Source organism: Panthera tigris, chromosome D1 (genome assembly GCF_018350195.1).
Source record: "Panthera tigris isolate Pti1 chromosome D1, P.tigris_Pti1_mat1.1, whole genome shotgun sequence".
Classification (NCBI taxonomy): Eukaryota; Metazoa; Chordata; class Mammalia; order Carnivora; family Felidae; genus Panthera; species Panthera tigris.
Window position 1 is genome coordinate 60,079,528 of NC_056669.1, and position 20,244 is coordinate 60,099,771.

A 20,244-nucleotide genomic window follows, 5' to 3' on the forward strand; every position below is an offset into this window, starting at 1 on the left:
TAAAGATCACCTGCTTCCCACAGCCTGAGGGTCCTTGTCACAGCTGATCTTGAACATAGCTAGCATCCGAGTTCTGATCTTTTTGGTCTTGGCACCATAGATGATGGGGTTGATCACAGGAGGCAGAAATAGATAGACATCACCCATAAGAACATGCACGATGGGGTCAAGGCTCTTTCCAAAACGGTGAACCACTGAGAGTCCAATGAGAGGAACATAGAAGGCTAAAACCACACCGATGTGTGACATACAGGTTCCAAAAGCCTTGGCCCGCTCTGACTTGGAAGGCAGTTGTAGAACTGTTCGTATAATCAGAAAATAGGACAAGGAGATGAAGAGGACATCCACGCCCATAACCAGCAGAATGGCAGTAAGACCATAGACCTCATTGGGCAATGTGTCTGCATAGGCCAACTTCATCATATCCTGGTGCACGCAATAGGAGTGTGAGAGCACATTGGAGTGGCAGAAGGCCAGCCGCTTGATGAGCAGAGGCAGTGGGATAAAGAAGAGGGATCCACGGACCACGGCCACCATGCCAATCTGGGCTGTTACTGTATTGTTGAGTACTGCTGCGTGGCGTAGTGGGTGACAGATGGCTATATAACGGTCAAAGGCCATGGCCAGCAGGATGGTGGACTCAATAGCTGAGAGGGCATGAATAAAAAACATCTGGGCAATGCAGGCATCATAGGTAATCTCCCGGGAATCAAACCAGAAGAGGGCAAGGATCTTGGGCATGGTGGATGTGGACAATGCCAGGTCAATGGCTGCCAACATGCAGAGAAAGAGGTACATGGGAGCATGCAGGCTGCGCTCCGTCCTTACGATGAACACCACGATGCAGTTTCCAAACACTGCTACGGCATACATTGAAAGCAGGGGGAAGCCGATCCAGAAATGGGCTTCTTCTAATCCGGGGATACCAATGAGTACAAAGGTGGCGTGTGTGAAGTTGCAGGAACTCATAGCTGGCACCGAGTAGGGGGCACTGGAGAGGGTGAGGTCACACTGGCAGCCAGCTAGCCTGCAAGAACATGGAGCACAATCAGAGAGGCCAGCCCTGGAATCCTGGAAACTGAATGTTTCTCAGCTCTCCCTCTCCTACTGTCTCCTCCCACTCTTCCAAGCCATTTACACTCTTTCATAAGCTCTAAAGTCCTCTTCCAAAGGGAAAATGGTAGTTAAAATTCATTTATCAGGGAGCCTGAGGTGGCTCAGTTGGTTGAGCGTTTGACTTTGGCTCAGGTCATGATCTCACAGCTGGCGATTTCGAATCCCACATCAGGCTCACTGTTGTCAGTGGAGAGTCCGCTTTTGATCCTCTGTTTCCCTTTCTCTCTGTCCCTGTCCTATTCGTGCTTTCTCTCTCAAAAATAAACATAAAAAAATTCATTTATCAGTTACTATTCCCAAGGTCCGTTTACATTTTTTAAAGGGAACCTGGGGAGAACAATGCTTATCCCAAAATGTATCCTTTCCAAATTCCTTCAGACTCCTGGCCCACACCTTCATTGTCTGGATACTGGGTGGTCCTTTTCTCAGATAAGTGTTAACAGATACCCTATTGGGAACCCCTTTACAGGTGTGTTCTCCTTCCCTTCCTTTCCTTCAATTGTTCATTCATTTTATAAGCATCTACTTATATGATCTACTATGTACAAGGCAATTTTCTAGATGCTCATGACACAGAGATAAAAGACACATCTTTTGCCCTTCAGATGCCTTGTCTATGGTGGAAGATAGACAAGTAACAAAATTATTAGAATTTTGGGATAAGTGTTAGCATAAAGTGTGCATTTAATGCATGGGAGGGGAAGAGAAATGATCCTTTTGTTTTTAAACATTAAGTAGGAATTAGAGAAGGGATTAATGGGTATACCAAGACAATGGGGATAGGTTTTGGGGTTTTTTTTTTTTCCTTCAGACTTCCAGGATTTTAGGTCCCTAGGTCTAAGGCCAGCAAGGGAAGAAAGAAACACAAAAACAGGAATTTTCTAAAAATGAAAAAAAAAAAAACCACTAAGGAAAAGAGGCCCACAAGTCAATCTATTGAGGAAAATAAGGAAACTCCTTTGGGAGTAGTTCCCTCCACTGACTTATCTGGGGATGAAGGTCCTGGCTTCCAGCAGATCAGGGTATGTAGCCTCCAACAGATCCTAGCTGCCTGGCATTGTCCCTTGTGAAGGCTCTTCTCTCTATTCCTGGCTGATGTGTTTCTCCACATAAGACAGCTGCCTCCAAGGCCATATTCCTTACCCCAAGGAGATCTTAGGTTGAGTCCTAACACTCCTAGAGCTTTGTCTTTTTTGGAACCTCTGCCAACAAGTCATTCATATTAGGGGAAGCTTTTTGCTTTTGGAAGCCCTGTCCTGACTCCCACTGGCTCTGCCCCTGCCCTCCCACCCACACACCTGGGCTTTGACCTCATCAAACACTTTCCCCTGCTAGGCTCCCTAGGTGCCCTGGTTTTTAGAGCTAATTGTTTCTAAAAAGCCAAAGGCTTGGCTTCAAGAGGTAGGGCCTCTGAATCTTGGGAAACTCTGCAGGTGTCTTCATCAGTGATAGTTAGGTAGACCTGTTCATTTTCTCAGGATTCTTCTTCACTCCTAATCTGAGTCCTTACTGCAACTGGGAGTCTCTCTTTTATTTGGCTTTAAGGGGGAGGGTTTGGAGACCAGCAGTCTTAAAATATCGTGTGATAAAATGGGAACTAAAAGATGTGACTTGGATTATCCTCATTGTGGATAAGCAAGGGAGAACAAATTCAAGTCAAAGGTCACAAAATTCTCAAGTCAAAGATCACAAATTCATACCTCTGACCACTATTTTCTCTTCTCCCTATCCTCAGATCTTATGCAAAGACATAATAGCTACTCTCCTTGGCAAATATGAAATCCTAAACTTAGCCCCAAGCTTCTGAATGAAAAGACCTTTTCATAGACAGATAATTGCATCCTTCAATGAGATGAAAGATAGCTTATGTCTTGTATCCATCCAGTCATCTATGTATCTATCATAGGTAGCTTGGGGTGGGAGATTCAGAAATCGAAACAAGTCAGGCTGAAAAGTATGGGTAATGCTAAGGAAACTTCCCTGGAGGGAGGCCAGCTCATTGGACCTTGGTTTCCAAGAGAAATGGGGCCCCAAATGAAGGAAAAGTCATGGAGGGGGAGTAGGGGGAACACAGTAATGTATTTCCCCTTTCCCAAAGCCTCTTGCACATGTTACTATGTGAGTACCCACAGATATAAGGGTCTCTGTTAGCCACAGAGTTGGATCGTTTCCTGACTCCTCTTTCCGCAGGGCATCTTTTCTGCTTTGCAGGTAACAGTCTAAGACTTTGAACCATTATCTTGTCTCCCCAGTTACCTATCCCAGAAGACCTCATGTCTCTCTCCCATGTTGTCTGGCCTTCTGCCTAAAGTGACCTCTGTCTAGGACCAATTTCAGCTTCTCTTTGGGTCTGAATGTGGCTGTTGCATTCACTTTTACTTGCCTTTCTGGACTGTCAGCCAGTGCTCTGGGACATTTCTTCTCGGCCCATGAAGATGTGGGTTGGACAAAGGGGCTTTCCCCTCCTTCCATGAGACCATTATGGTGTCCTCAAGGTCTCTTAGGATGGCAGGAATTTTGGCTTCCTGACCCCAGGCGAGAGTGCACTCACTTGAAAACCATGCAGTCCTACTGAGAGAGAGTGCAGCTGGAGCTGGCTCTCCCTTTCACAGGCCTATTTATAGCACTGCCTAGGAGGCCCAAGGGGACAGACTGTGGGAGTATGAACTGAGGCCCCTGGGGCTTGGCAGGCAGGGGACAGTATCTCCATGTCCATGTGGGTGTCACAGGCTCTCAGGATCTACATAAGAGTGAAAACATATGGTACCTGTCTTTCTCTGTATGACTTATTTCACTTAGCATAACACTCTCCAGTTCCATCCCACTGTTTTAGGTGTGTGTATGAGGGGAGGTGATCACAAGAGGGCACTGACTCTTCCGTCACTCCCACACTTACACATATAGGACTTTAGACAATCTATCTGCACTCTTCCAAATAACTCAAATTTCCCCAGTTAACAACTGAGGTTAGAGCGTTTCCTCATTAGCCACTTTGCTAGACATGACAGGCAATATGGATCTATAGTTATGTCCCTGGGCTCTAGGAGTTCACATCCTCTTTAAAAGCCAAGATGGGTACACAAAACCAGTAATTTCCATAAGTCAAAATAAGGGCGTGTACTTCTTCAGATTTTCATTCCCAGCTTTTCTTTCAGTTGATGAAATAGACCTTGAAGTAGGGAAGCCACTCTATTGCACCTGTGTTAGGTGCACACATAAGGCATGGATGAGATAAAGGCTCTTTGCCTTGGTTGCAGAGTTATTCGTGATAATACTGGTTGGAGAACTAGGTATGCTGATTCTTTATTCATTCACATTTAATGAATATTTATCAGGGGTCTACAATGTAATAAGATATACAAAATTCTTTTTTAAAAGTCCACCCTCATGAATTATACATCCTGGTAAGAGGGACACATGGTACATGGTTATTATGTGAAACTAAATAGTTTCTTCTTATAACTACCTAAAGAGAAAAAAAAAAGTGAAGAAGAGAATAGGTAAATATTAGGGTGGAAAGTTGAAATTTAAAAAAAAAATTAACATTTATTTATTTTTGAGGGACAAAGAGAGACAGAGCATGAGCACGGGAGGGGCAGAGAGAGAGAGGGAGACACAGATCTGAAGCAGGCTTCAGGCTCTGAGCTGTCAGCCCAGAGCTCGATGTGGGGCTCGAACTCATGGACCACAAGATCATGACCTGAGCAGAAGTCCGATGCTTAACCAACTGAGCCACCCAGGTGCCCCTGAAAGTTGAAAAAACTGTTTGAGAACAGTTTCTTCAGAAAGAGGGTGAAGGGATGCACAAAAAGGCACTGAGCTCCTGGACCACTAGACCACCAGAAATGAAAGTTGAAATTTTAAATGAAGTTGTTGGGGGAATATCTCACAAAATGGAGACATTTGAGGAGAAGCCTGGAGAGAGTGAGAAATATATCCATGGAGATCTCTGAGGAAGGCTATCTGAGGAAGAAGAACAGACGCTACAAAGCTGAGAGAGAAGTGTATCTGGGAGTTTAGAATAACAAGGAGGCCAGTGTGTCTGAGCAGAGAGAACAAAGAGGAGAGCAATAGGGAGATGGGATCAGATAATAGGGAATTGGATCATATAGGACTTTATAGGACTTTTTATAGGACAGTTAAGGATTTTTACTTATAGTATGAATTCAGGTAGCTACAATAGCAGCTATGTGTATACTACTCACCTCAGCTTTCAGGAACTTTTCTAATTCATTATGAGCTTGTCTACCTTGGTCAGAGGTGACATTTGCTCTTCAAACCACCTATTCCCAAATTGTCCAAATTACCCACTTCCTAGTGATAAAAGCTTCCAAGTTTCCAGGATTGTTGGATAGTGGGACTGTCCATAGGTTAGTGTGTATGTAGGGAGTGATGAGGTAGGGGAGAAATACTGTAGAAGTACTATGATCATCTTGGCTATCTGGTTTTTTAGACTGACGTTCCTTCTCATTCTGATTTTTAGGACTCTGTGTACCACATCATTCTTCTCTACGTTTCCCTTCCTCTTCCCCCACAAACAAATAAATATCAAGTCTGTAAATGTACATCATCTGAACTTTTTCACTTCTTTCCAACAGTGAATGAATGAGTCATAGTCCCTGATCATAGGAAGTGGGCACAGAATCTATGGTGAGGAAGTAGTTACAGTAGGGTCTGAAAAGGGATGTCCTGAGAAAGAGGCACAAAGTTCTGCAGAAGCACCTGGAAAGGACACCAGATGGACTTGAGAAGTCAGGAAATGCCTTTGAGATTAAGTCACTTCTATTCTAAGTCAGGAGAAGGGAGATAGTGAGGGTGCTACAGAGGGAGGTAACAGCTTATGCAAAGGGTTGTAAGTGACCCAGAGCAATCACGGCTAAGAAATGCAAGTGGTTTGTTGTGCCTGCAGCCCTGAACAGAGGGCAGGTGATGAGGCTTGAGACCTAAATAGAGCCAGGTCATCCAGGGTTGTTATTATTTTATTATGTGGCAGACCCTAGTTTGGAGTCTGGAAGACAGAATGAATGAAACAAAGTTCTTATTCTCAAAGACCTTACCTTGTAATAGGGAAACTAGAGAATAAATAACTATTTTGGTGGGGGAGAGGAATACCAGGGATTAAAAACAAAATAGGTAATGAAGAGAGTGAATGTAGACAGGAATTGCGTGAGTGTTGTTGTTGTTGTTATTTTTAATGTCAAGGGCCCTGTAGTAAGGTAACTTAGGCAGAGACCTGCATGAGTTGAGGCAGTAAGCCATGAGGGTGTTTGGGGAAGAACATTCCAAGTAGGGAGGACAGAAAGTGAGAAGTTCGATGTTGAAGTATGGTTGGTGGGTTTAAGGAAATATTTGAAGGCTAGTGCAGGTATAGTAGAATGAATAAAGGGGAGAGTAGTAGGAGATGAAATTGGGATGGTACAGGGGAGTTAAATCATATAGATCCTCATGAGATATTATAATGACTGTGAATTTTCCCTGGATAAGACACTGGGATATGTTGAACAGAGGAAGTGGTATGATCTTTTTTATGCATTAAAATAATCACTCTAGGGGTGCCTGGGTAGCTCAGTCAGTTGAGTGCCTGACTCTGGATTTTGGCTCAGGTCATGATCCCAGGGTTGTGAGATTGAGCCCTGTGCTGGGCCCCACACTGAGTGTGGAGCCTGCTTGGGGTTCTTTCTCTCTCTCTCTCTCTCTCTCTCTCTCTGTCCCCCTCCCCTGCTTATGCATTCTCTCTCTCTAAAATTAAAAAAAAAATCACTCTAGGGGAACCTGGGTGGCTCAATCGGTTGGGCACCTGACTTCAGCTCAGGTCATGATCTCACAGTCTGTGAGTTCGAGCCCTGCGTTGGGCTCTGTGCTGATAGCTCAGAGCCTGGAGCCTGCTTCAGATTCTGTGTCTCCTTCTCTCTGCTCCTCCCCTGCTCATGCTCTGTCTGTTTCTGTCTCAAAAATAAATAAAAACATTAAAAAAAATGGAAAAAAATCACTCTAACTACCATGGGGAAAATAGATAGTAAAGCAAAAGTGGTGGGGTGCCTGGTGGCACAGTTGGTTAGGCATCTGACTCTTGATTTTGGCTCAGGTCATGATCTCACTGTAAATTCAAACCCTAAGTCAGGCTCTGTGCTGACAGTGTGGAGCCTGCTTGGGATTCTTTGTCTCCCTCTCTCTCTGCCCCTCCTCTGCTGTCTCTCTCAAAAGTAAATAAATAAACATTTTTTCAAAAAATCAAAAGTGCTGAAGAAAGATCTACCAGGAGACTATTATATTTCAGGTCCAGGATAATGTTGGCTTGGAACATGGTGGTAGCATCAGAGATGGTTTAAAGAAGCTAGATTCCAGGTATCCATATGTGGAATATCTGAAAGAAAGAGTCATCAGCATTTGCTGATAGTTTGGATGTGGAGTGGGAAAGACAGACAGGTGTCAGAAATAGCTCCAAGAGTTCTATATCAGCAACATGAAAAATAGAATTTCTCAGGAAAGATGTGGTTATGTGAATATTAGGATATGGTTTTGGGCATGATAATCTGAGATGACTGTTAAACATTTTAGTAGGAGTACTGATATATAGCATATGAGTCTGGACTATAAATATTAGTTTGGGATTTGCCAGCATGTCGATGGTATTTAAAGCCATGATGCTAGATGAGATAACCAAAAATGGGAATATAACAGAGAAAATCAGGTCTGAGAACAAAATCCTGGAACTTTCCAGCATACAAAGATCAGGGAAGTGAAGACCAACAATAATTGAGACTGAAAATGTTATTGTCAAACATACTGAGAATTTTCACACCATCCTTTTTATTATAGTACTGTTGTCACCTAATAAACTTCCTGTAGATATGACGGACTACTCCTTCCTTGCTGGAACTGATACCACCTTAAGGGGCCAACTTTACCGAATGATATCAATGTGTCATTGAAACGTGCTGTAAATATTTGAGAATTAATGGACATACCCAGGTTGGAAAAAATAATTAACTTGTTGGATTAAGCCTTTATATTAAGCATATGGCCACAAATTGAACATTTCCAAGTAAATGATACAAAGTGAAATTCATTTGCCGTTCTTAGTCATTTTTCAGTTTCTGCTGGGGCAGAAAGTTGGTGGAAAGCAAAGAGAAATTCTGGAATATGTTTAGTTGGGAAAGAACAATCGGGTAGAAATACATTTGTACTTTTCAGGTTTGAAAATTCTATTTTGGGGTTTTTCTCCATAATGTGGTTGAAAATTTCTAGAGGATAGAGTTGTGGGGTTTTTTGTTTGCTATTTGTCTGTTTATTTGTTTTGCTTCTTTATGTCACCCAAATACAAATTACATGGACTCATATATATATATGTAATATATATATATAATATATATATACAAATACAAATTACATGGACTCATATATATATATATAATTATATATATATAATATATATATAATATAATCATATGTATGTGTATATATAATTATATATGTATTATATTATTATAGGTAAAAATATAGTTGAAGTTAGGAGTGTTGGGGACCCTGGAGTCAGTTTGCATGCATGTGAAGTATGCTCTGTTGTTTATGAGATGTTTAAGCAAGTAACTTAACATTTTTGTGCCTCAGTTTTTTCATTGATCAAAGAAATAACTACCTTATAATGTTGTTTTAGATGTGTTAATAAATGTAAAAAAACACTAAGAACCATGACTAGTCAAAAGAAATAATGTTTGTAAAAATTATTTTTTTAAGTTTATTAGAGAGAGAGAGAGTGGGGGAGGGGCAGAGAGAGAGAGAGAGAGAGAGAGAGAGAGAGTCACAAGCAGGCTGTGCACTGTCAGTACAGAGCCTGATGTGGGGCTTGAACTCAGTAATTGCAAGATCATGACCTGAGCTGAAAGCAAGAGTCAATCGCTTAACTGACTGAGTCACCCAGGCACCCCTGTTAGTAAAAATTATTATTACAGTTAAGAAAATACTACCTATTTCTCATAAAGGAGTGGCTTTCTCATAATGTGTCATTCTAACTGCTATAAAGAGGACCAAGTAAGAAGATATAGTCTGTTGGCAGGATAAACAGTTTAGAACAAACAGTGGTGGGTAGGAGAAATTCTAGACTTAGGACTTTACACTATTCATCCTTTCTATCTTCAAGTCTCTGTCTCCTCATCTGTAAAATAAAGGGTCAAGGTAGCTGATGTTTTACATATATTCCAGATTTAATTTTAAATTTTTGTTTCATGATCACAAGTTTTGTTTTTAAATTCATAACGTAGACCACTAGAATTCTATGATTCTATGTATCTTTGGAATGGAGAATTTTTATCATAGCTCTGTGTATCTGTTTGGTCTTCACACTATAGATGAAGGAGTTCATTACAGGAGGGATCAGGAGGTAGGTGTTAGCAATCATTGTATGTACATAGGCTGGGGCTCATTTCCCAAATCTGTGAACAAAGGACAGACTGATCAATGGAAAATAGAAAATAGCAGCAGTCCCAATATGGGAAATACATGTGCTGAAGGCTTTCTTCCTCTCTTCTGGGGATGCAATGCTGAGGACAGTCTTAATAATCAAAATGTAAGAAAGGAGGATGAGGATTGAGTCAACACCAACAGTAGAGATCATGGTAGTCAACCCAACTGCATTGTTGATCCTAGTGTCTGTGCACGAGAGCTTCATCACATCAGGGTGGAAGCAGTAGGAGTGGTGGAGCACATGGCTGTGGCAGAAGGACAGTCTTTTAAGAAGAGCTACCATTGGTGTTAGCATTAGTGTCCCCCTGATGACAGTTGCCACTCCACTTTGAGCTATTCTGGAATCAGTTAAAATGGTGGCATACCTGAGTGGATTAGAGATGGCCACAAAACGATCAAAGGTCATGGCCAACAACACTGAAGATTCCATGACAGTGAAGAGTTTAATATAGAACATCTGTGACAAGAAGGCATTAAAGCTGATCTCCCTGGAATCAAACCAGAATATACCCAACATGGTGACCAGGGTAGATATGGACAGGCCGAGGTCAGTGGTGGACAGCATGGAGAGGAAATAATACATGGGTTCGTGGAGGCTGGGCTGAGTGACAATGGTAAAGAGAATCAGACTATTTCCTGAGAGGGCGGTTATGTAGAGAAAGCAGAAAGGAATGGAGATCCAGGTGTGGAAGACTTCCAGCCCAGGAACACCAGTTAGCAGGAAAGTGATGGACGTAGATGTGATATTCTGGAAGTTTGACATGCTGGATTAAAAATACAGAGTTCCAAGATGAAACTCTGAAACAACAACAACTATATTTTTTGTATTAATCTAATTATAAATAATGTTATCAATCAAAAACAAACCAAAGATGAATATTTATATACTATGTAAAAGTGAATTACTCACTTAAATTAATAAAGGAATTGTAAGATTTCAACTTCTGTAGTAGGTATCATTCTTGTATGTGTCCCAGACCATCATTTTTATGTCCTAGAACCCTTTGTTGGTAGTTATGTTTATACTATGTGACCCTTTCCCTACTAGACTAAGTGAAGACACCCTACTAAACATAGGTCAATAATATTTCATCCTTTCTGGACTTCCAAATGTGATAAAGAGGTAGCAGTTTAGTTTTTCTGTGTAGTTGGCATCAGCGAAAAATAGACTGGGACTGTTAGAACAACGATAGTACATCAGCCTTAAGTATAGGAAACAGATAAGCTTACAATTTGGGAAGCCAGAAAATACTGAGAAAGAGATGGTTATGATACAAAGCAACACATATGAAATAATAATAAATGGCTTAGGCACTGGGTGCAGTCATGTGCAGATATCTGTGGTATCTAATCTTTAAATTGACACTTGCAGTATAACATCTGGTGTTTCATTTGGGTAATGGGGTTAGAACACAGATCTACCACCATAGAGACAGAGGCCTCTGCCCCCCATATGGTATAGCATGCTGCCTTATTCAAATATATTTCTCTCTTCAATCTGCCTGAAGACTAGCTGTTTTACATTCTGTTAAGACATACTTCTCAGGAGATATTTAATAGAATTTTACTATTTTGCTTTGGAAGAAAAGATATAACTTTACTGTGAACATTGCATTTCTTTTTTCATTGAGTACAGAATTGCAGGCTAGTCAGATGGGCATGTATGAGTTGGAAGAGGGGGTCTTGGGAAAACAGACATTAGGGCTATGACTGGAGAGGGTTCAATCAGTAAGGTAACTGGTTGTCAGGGGAACCTAAGTGTTTCCCAACCACTCAAGTTCACCCAGATAAAGTGCCTCAAGGATTCCCTAAAGAAATCTTAGTTTTAAAAATTGGGAACTTTTTAAAATTGAGATCAATGAAAAATTAGAGGAAAAAGAAATGCTAAGTTACATGAATTGACTCAAAAAGTGAACTATAACTTTAGACTACAGTTTAGAGTCATGAGAATATCCTCAGGGAACCAATGAAATCACTGTCAGAAATGTATTATACAACCGCTTAATAGAAATAAAAGTTGACAGAAAGGGAATATTCATTAAGAAAGGGGACATTTTGGGGCACCTGGGTGGCTCAGTCGGTTGAGCGTCCGACTTCGGCTCAGGTCACGATCTCACGGTTCGTGAGTTCGAGCCCCGCGGTTGGGCTCTGGGCTGATGGCTCAGAGCCTGGAGCCTGCTTCCGATTCTGTGTCTCCCTCTCTCTGTCCCTCCCCCGTTCATGCTCTGTCTCTCTCTGTCCCAAAAATAAATAAACGTTAAAAAAAAAATTAAAAAAAAATAATGGAAAAAAAAAAGAAAGGGAACATTTTCTTTTTGACACTGCTTCCAATGACTGTTTATTGAGTGTCATGATACAACCAACATTACACAGAAGTGAAATGGATACAGATTTGTTCACCTGGCATGCATTTCAGTTAATTGTGAAATTTTGAAAGTTAACAAGTTTACCAAATTTGTGGTTTAACAAATTCTATTAGCACTTTTCGTAAATACATTGATTTCTGAAAAACATTCTTAGTAACTCTATTTAGCTTTTAAAAAGTATGTATTGATCAGAATGGCAATCTAAAAATCTACTTGTTAAATGAATAGTACTTGTGATCATTTTATTTTAAATTATTATTATTATTATTATTATTATTATCTCATTTTCCACAAGTCCTTGACCTGTGTATTTACTATTAATTTCCAGAACGCAGGTCTCAGTTTTTGACATTAGCAACTTCCTGGGGTCCATGGGAGTTAGGGTAATTATGAAAAAGGGAACAGTTCAATTGTGTATAAAAGGTTTGGGGTATCTGGAGAAGGCTTCTCAGGAAAATAAGTGATTGAAAGATTGCTATGCTTTCTGTAAGTAGAAAGGAAGTGTTCAATCAAAGCTTTTAGAATGGTATATGTGGAAGTGTTGAGCCAGAATGAATCTATAATATCTCTTCCTTTGCTCATGACTTACACTCTCAGGGACATTAACTGAGCACCTACTTTATGCATAGTGTGGTGTTAGAAACCAACAAAACCTCTCTTAAAGAATTTAAAATCAAGTGAGGGAGAAATAATAGCACTGTTGATAAATGACTTCACCATCTAGTGTATAGTGGTGAATAACAAAGAGGGTTATGGAGGTGCAGAACACCTCCATATGTGTCACTCAAGTCTGGCTATTATGAAGACTTTTACGATGATTATTATTATGACATGCAATGTTTGAGTTGTAACTTTTGTTATTGAGTTCCAGGAAATTTTATAAGAGATCTTTTTTTTTTAATTTTAAAATGTTTATTTATTTTTGAGAGAGTGAGAAAGATAGAGCGTGAATGGGGGAGGGGCAGAGAAAGAGGGAGACACAGAATCCAAAGCAGGCTCCAGGCTCTGAGCTGTCAGCACAGAGCCCAGTGTGGGGCTCGAACTAACTGTGAGATCATGACCTGAGCTGAAGTCGGACACTCAACTGACTGAGCCACCCAGGCACTCCAAGAGTTCATTTTTAAAAATTGCTATCTGAATAATTTCTCTTTCTTCATTATTTCTCCATGGCTCACTTTACATTATTTTATTAATTCAAACAATTTATTCATTGAACATTTTTGTTCTTCTTGTCAGTTTTTCCCCTTCCCTTTCTTGTTGAGAGATCAGAATAAGAACATAAAGTATAGGCTGAACTAATCTGAGCTGAGTCTGGCAGAGGGAAGAGAACTCCCTCAAATCCCTTCCTTTCCATTGCTCTACAGCTGGTCTTCCTGTACCCTCTCCTCATCCATGCTGGGTGTAGACACAGAAGATTCCTTATTCCTTTTCATAGCCAACAACTCTATTTAAGCTCTTGATCAACCATCATCAACACTTAGTTCATTATAGTATCAAACTGGGAGCTCACTGGGTATTGTTTTAGCACTAAGGATATGAAGCAAGAAAAATAACAGTGGTTTAGTGCCTGAGAAAACCAGAGAGGTTGTCAACATCTCATCTTCTTAAGGCTGAAAACTTTATCTTTAATAAGAGCCCAGTGACTCCTGTGAAAATGAAAACTTACCAGTTTTGAACACGTACTACATGCCAGGCACTGTAGTAGGCACACTGCATAATAGGAGGAGTCAAAGAAATACCACTAGCTGTAGAGTAGACAGGATAAGGTATTTCTAAGTGGTAAGACAGAATAGTGTGGAGTGACAGATTCTGAGTGTGCGTATACATGAATGTGTCTGTGTGTGTCAAGAGGAATTTATTCCAAGAACTCTTAACCAAGAAGATGAATTATAATTGTGTGAAGTTTTGATGGATGAATGTAAGTTTATAAGGATGAAAATGAGGAAAAGGGTGTTCTTGACATACATAACAACATGAACAGAAACTGAATGAAATAATAGCACAGAAAGTTTGTTGGACAACTACAAGAAAATTAAAATTCTGGAGACTTAAAAATGATCCAGGTGACATGGGAGACAAGCTAGAGAAATTCACAGGGCCAGGACATGAATATCTTGCATTCCACAGATAGGAGAAGGAACTTCGGTTTTAGTTGCAGAACATCAAGAGCTAGGCATTTCCAAATATTTTATGAATAAGTAAACAAATCATTCTTCATTTCTTCTCCCTTAACTCCGAGAAAATTCCTTTCCTTCTTTAGTATCTTCAATAGTACCAGTGGCTCCTTTTATGCAGCTTCACTTCAATACTCACCTTATACCCCAAACCATTAATGAAAACTTCCCACACATTTATATAGATATTTTCAACACATTCAATTCAACTAAGATATATTGACCATCTTTCACAGTTGGCCACTGTGCTTTGCTAGTAAGTGAAATAAAACACAAACCTTGTTTCTCCCTCAAGTTACTGCCTTACCTTTTGCAATGACAAAAATGTTCTTTGAAGGACCATCTGCCTGGCTTTATTTTTCCTTCACCTTCAGTGACAATCTGGGTTCTTTCTCCAGTGACTCAGGAAATTCTCCAACTTATGTCACCAATGACTTTCTATTTTTTTTTTAATATATGAAATTTATTGTCAAATTGGTTTCCACCAATGACTTTCTAAATATCAGGTCCAAATGTTTATTTTCAGATTTGTTTTCCTCTCCCTCATCTCAAATTTTCACAGTTTTTGGCAACTTTTCTTTGAAATGCTCCTTCATTAGCTTCAATGATAGTAATTCTGTAGGTTTTTTAAAAATCTGTTTATCAAACAGTGGTTTTGTTCTTTGTCTTTTCAGTTGTTCTTTAGGAGTCTTTTTCTTTCAAGAAACCCCTGTTCTTTTCTTGCTGTCCAGTATTTTCTCTTTGGAATATCTTAGTTTTTCCCAAGGCTATAAATAGCACTTATATCCAGATGATGCGTAAATCTGAAATCTAATTATAGCTTTTCCTGAGTTCTATAGTTCAAAAGTTAACAGGATCTTTGAAGCCATGGTAAAATGTCTGGGCTGAAATTCGAAGGCAGTAATGAATCATGGAACTAGAGTGAGATGATCAAATAGGCGTTTTGGGAAAACTAACAGGCAGCAGTTTGGAGAACAAGTCAAAGCTCTCTGCTAAGTGCCAGTGAATAAAAGGTGAATAAACTACTTTATCTACCCTTGAGGCATACCCCACCCATTATCTCTCAGACACTTCCACCTCAATATGAGCCAAACAGAACTCATTCCTTTCCCCATTCCAAACATGGTGCTCTCTCTTCTGCCTCATTTATCAGTAAATGACATCAAACTCGATAATCTAATAATATTGGAAATAATCTAATCAGAGTTACTGCCTTCATACACACACACCCACAATCTTCTCCCTCTCATCCCCTATGTGCAAATGTTTTTAAAATATTTATTGATTTTACTTCTAAAATGTCAAAAACTGGAGAATGAGGAGGTTTATGTTTGAAGGCTAAGTAATAGCAATGTGGTTTGTAGTGGGTACTTGAAGTTGCATTTCATTGTGCTTTTCTTAACTGGAAAACTTATCTGTTCATATCAAAGAATAAAGGGGGACTAATAGATATTATTAGGGAGAGGTACCAAAATTCCCCCAAACAACTCTTCATGCTGCCATCACCCTGGAATCTGTTTAATCCATCCTCTCCAATCCATGTACAACCTTCCTTTTCACATGTGAGATATAAGCTATAGTCTCTTAATTTTCCTGCCCTCTCAGATCACAGTGATGCTCTTATTTCGTTGTACTGTTGTGAGCTATAGCTTGTGGCTATGTCTTTAGCTGCTGAAACAGACCATATAGCATTATCAATATTGTCCAAGCCATTGCTCATGGCATCACTGTAGCATGTGACTGATCTCGGTTCAGATCCTTGCTTAAACATAACTACTTTTAAGACTCTTTATAGCAATAATAATAAAAAAAAATTACTCATAACAGCAGCTACCATTTCTTAGAACTTATTTTGTGAATGTTGCAGAGCTAAGCACTTGAGAAACATTCTTTCAATTCTTACTACAACATCATTTGGCAAGTATTATTAAATTCACTTTGATTCCCTTTTCCTGATAACTGAGTATCAGAGGGGTTATGAAACATATTCAGAATCACACACAGCTAATGAATGTCAGACTTGGGGTTTTAAACCCAATTAAAAAAAAACTTCAACACTCCTGCTCCCGAAAACTATTGTTTTGTGTACAAGTAGTATAAACTTTCTTTGATCCGGTTTCTCCATCTAGAAGGTAGACTGTATACAGTGCCTAATACTGTGCTTGGCATGCAGTAGGTGTTCAAAATTAGTACTTTTACAAAATTTTTAGCAGGAATAATTGGGCTTAGAAATGACTTTTCAACTCCTGACAACCTCTTTGTTTTTCTCAAGCACCAAACCACTAACCATGATAAACATATAAGCACTCTAATAGAGCCATTTGCTTAACAAACCACAGGCTATCCAACGTACGCTGGGCAGAACAAAATGCCCCTTCTTTGCAGGTTTCCTGAGAGTAAATAATTCTATAAATTCTACTGTCCATATCAGCCCACCATCTCACTATCTAATCTAATTCTGCACATTGTGAGGAAATTCTTCCTGTGGATAAGAAAGTTCAGCTTGCCTACAGTCAAACGTTTTCATCGAACAAAATGGTTTTACTTACAGAGTTTCTACAGCAGTTTTGCTGGTCTCTTTTAGGCTCAGAAAGCTGAGGAGGCTTTAGATTCCGGGGGAGGACCAAGTTTATGAGAAGACTTGTTCCAGCCTGGATAGAGACAGGCCCAGAGCTGAGAGGTCTCTTCCTGGCAGTGGTGTCACTCACTGTGTCTCCAGGGTGTGGTGGTTCCCAGAAGACTTCTTTTGCCTTATACAGTCTTTGTCTGTTCCATTATGCAATTACTTATTGTGACTATGTGCTTTTTAGGCTGATGTAATTTTTTTCCTTGTGCCCTTTTATTGAAGTGTTTTTTGTAGAAACAATTTTGAGATATAATTCACAGATCATAAAATTCGCCCGTTTAAAACGTACGAATTCAATAGTTCATAGTAAATTCACAGAGTTGTACCATAAGCATCATCATGGTCTAATTTTAGAAAATTATCATCACTGTAAGAAGAAATCCATGCCGATGGGCAGTCACTCTGAAGAGGATTCTAAAAAGTATACTAACTCACTAAAAGTCATCTCCTCTGGTGAGTGTAAATCACACTCCTCTCCATAACTTCTTAGCATCTATTGCTATTCGTGGCAGTTCTGTTTCATAAGCCTACCTGTGCTTCTTAGCAGACTCTCTTACAAGTAGGAGAAAACATAATTTACTCATGTATACATACATGCCAGATAATATTGCATAAGAGTGTCCTATATTCCAAACATCATGCTAAGTGCCAGAGATTTAAAAAAGGGGGGGAATACAACATAGTTCTTAGTGTCCAGGGGCTCTTAGTTTAGTTTAGAAATACACAGTTAACTGATAATTACCAATACTGATAATCAATGATAATGTTATCGTAGAGGCATGAACCAAGTGCTTGGAGAATATCATAGGTAGAAATCTCAGTCTACAATTGTGTGTGCAGAAAATAAATAATTTTCTTTTTCATAATTCAGTCTATTTTCCGTTTAGAGTCCCAGCCTACTAGCTGGAAGGAAACTAACAACAGTAATTTGGGTTTCTTCCCACTTGTGTTTAAATTTTGTGGATCTTAGATTGTACCAAGGAATTTGAGTATGTGGGTGATGGATCTGGCCAGTGATGCAATCTGATATGAGGTGACATTTGCCCTCTTTAGTCTTGAATAAATAGAGTACCTGCAGATTGCTATAGGCTGTCTGTCTTCTCTACTTATGGCCCCTTTAGATTCTCAGATGTTCCCACCATTTCTGGACCACTCTAGAGCATATGGGTCTTAGACTCCATCCTTGATTTCTGTCTCTTACACTCTGCATATAAACCTGCAAATCCTAATACTTTTGAAACTATAACTGGAATGTAATCACTCTTCATCACCTCCAAAATTTCCTCCCCCTTCTGAGGCACCAGATAATTGGATATCTCTCACTTGGATAATTTCAGTAGTTTCCTAACCATTCTCTCTGCTTCTATCCTTAACTTTCCCTACTACCAAGTCTGTTTCACCACAGACAATATCTTGGCCTGAAATATTTCATTCTTTATAATATAACAACAACATTTTACTATGCATTCTCTGCCTAAGGTATTATGAAATGTTTGTGGTAGAAAAAATAATGGCCCCCAAAGATATCCATCGCCTAATGCCTGGAACCTGTGAATACATTACCTTTACATGGTAGAAGGGATTTTGCAGATGTGATTAAAGTTGAAGAGATGAGATGAGGACATTATCCTAGATTATCTTGGTGGGTTCATTCTAATCACAAGATTCCTTAAAAGTGGAGAACCAGAGAGGTGGCAGCATTAAAAGGACTTGATCCACTATTGCTGGCGTTGAAGATGGCAGAGGGAGGGAGACCATGAGCCAAGGAATGTGGGCAGTCTCTAGAAGGAGAAAAGGCAAGGGTATTGATTCTCCCATATGCACTCTAGAATTTAGTCCTGCTGATGCCTTGATTTTAGCTCCGTGAGACTCATGTCAGTCTTCCAGTCTGCACAACTGTAAGATAATAAATTTGATGGAAGAATCCATTATTACTTTGATTTATACAGTTACCAAAGATTAGAGAATTTAAGCAACTTACTTGGGTCTCTCAGTTAATAAGTGTCACAACCACTATTAAAAGCTTGGGCTACTGGAGACCCTTTCAGGTTTTAAAACTCATTCCCTAGAGAATCTTTACATGACCATTCATCGACTACTAATTCCAATTCAGATTGCTCTAAACCTAACAGCATGTGTGCATGTGTATGTGCCAGACTGGATTTTAACATGTTGTCACCTGTGTGTGCTTATATTTTGTGTATGAACGTTAGTCTTTTATATCTCCTCACATTGAACTTCTTGAGATCATTGGAAACATTTTCTCCACCAGGCTGGGCAAATTCTAGGGCATTGACTGCTTTCCGATCAGTCTCAGAAACTACTTGGGAATGTTTATGTTTATGTATCCCCTGGCCAAAAGAATGTTATTTTTTCTTATAGCAATAGTGTTATAATAACATTATAGTATATTCTGAGCCAGAGGTTGGTGCATGCACATGGAACTGTTGTGCCTGCTGTTAGAGCACTGGCACACATTGTACACCTATTTTCAAAGTATGGTCCATCTCGCTGTCCTACACTTGCACCAGTCCAGCAGAACAGTAGCTGGTTATTCAGTTCAGCCTTCCAAAAGTCTGAGCAGAATGCCTCTCAATGAAGTCACATAGCCCCAGGAGTATGTAGTTATCAATATATCAATATCAATACCATTGAACCTGGGAAATACCACAGTCTGTGACATCATTACTGCATATAAATGTTTTCCCAACTTGTTAATCCAAATAGGAAGAGCAGAATTAGAAACAAAAAAAATTGCCATAAGGACTTGCAATAAATATTACATATTGAGTGCCAATGTATTTACTACAGTAAGTAGTAAAATATTCTTGCCTGTCAAATTAGCAAATTTTTATTTGCAAAGTTTTATAAAAAACTTATAATGCACAGTGTTATATTGTTGTGTTATCATGGACTAAATACTGTTTTACAGTAGAACTTTGTGAAAGTGTATTTTCCAGTATATTGTTGGCTTACAATGTCCATAAGATTCTCTTCCTAGAAATTTATCCAAAGAAAAAATAGAGATATGGACAATGCTTTATAGAGAGGAATATTTATTGTGATATTATTCATAGTAGTAAAAATGTAGGTAACAAAAATTCTCAATTACATAGAAATAAGTAAAGCATTTTCTCCAGTCATAGGATACAAGCTTTAAAATTCACACATGAAGTAGCTGATATGGATGGTCATCCTAAATCAGGAAATGGGAAAGCAGAATTCAGGGCTGGAAGTTTCCTGAAGCAGTAAGCAGTGTAGGTTCTGAAAGAAACAGTCTGAGACAGGAGCAAAAGGCCAGAGACAAATCAGGTAATCTAGGGTTAATGTATCCAAATTATAGAAACAAATTTAAAAAGCAAGGAAAGAATAACAATAATAACAAACACTGGTTGCTGCATCAGTATTTGTGTTTAGAAATGATCTGTTTGCTATTTACCAAAAATATGAAGCTCCTACAACTCCTACTGGCCCTCCATGGTCTGGTGAAAGTTTCATT

The 20,244-nt window shown here is 39.5% G+C and overlaps 2 protein-coding genes across 2 annotated transcripts; both read right to left on the reverse strand.

Annotated features, from left to right (window-relative positions):
* Window positions 1-6: 6 nt before the first annotated feature.
* Window positions 7-16,753, reverse strand: LOC102971626 (olfactory receptor 51E2). The gene is made up of 2 exons (XM_007089414.3): window positions 16,669-16,753; window positions 7-1,027 (listed from the first exon to the last, which is right to left on the reverse strand). The coding sequence occupies exon 2, from the start codon at window positions 967-969 to the stop codon at window positions 7-9; it is 963 nt and encodes a 320-aa protein (XP_007089476.1). The 5' UTR covers window positions 970-1,027; window positions 16,669-16,753.
* LOC122231215 (olfactory receptor 51F2-like) lies at window positions 9,398-10,342 on the reverse strand. The gene is given in 1 exon segment (XM_042958674.1): window positions 9,398-10,342. A coding segment is annotated over 1 exon segment (945 nt).
* Window positions 16,754-20,244: the final 3,491 nt, after the last annotated feature.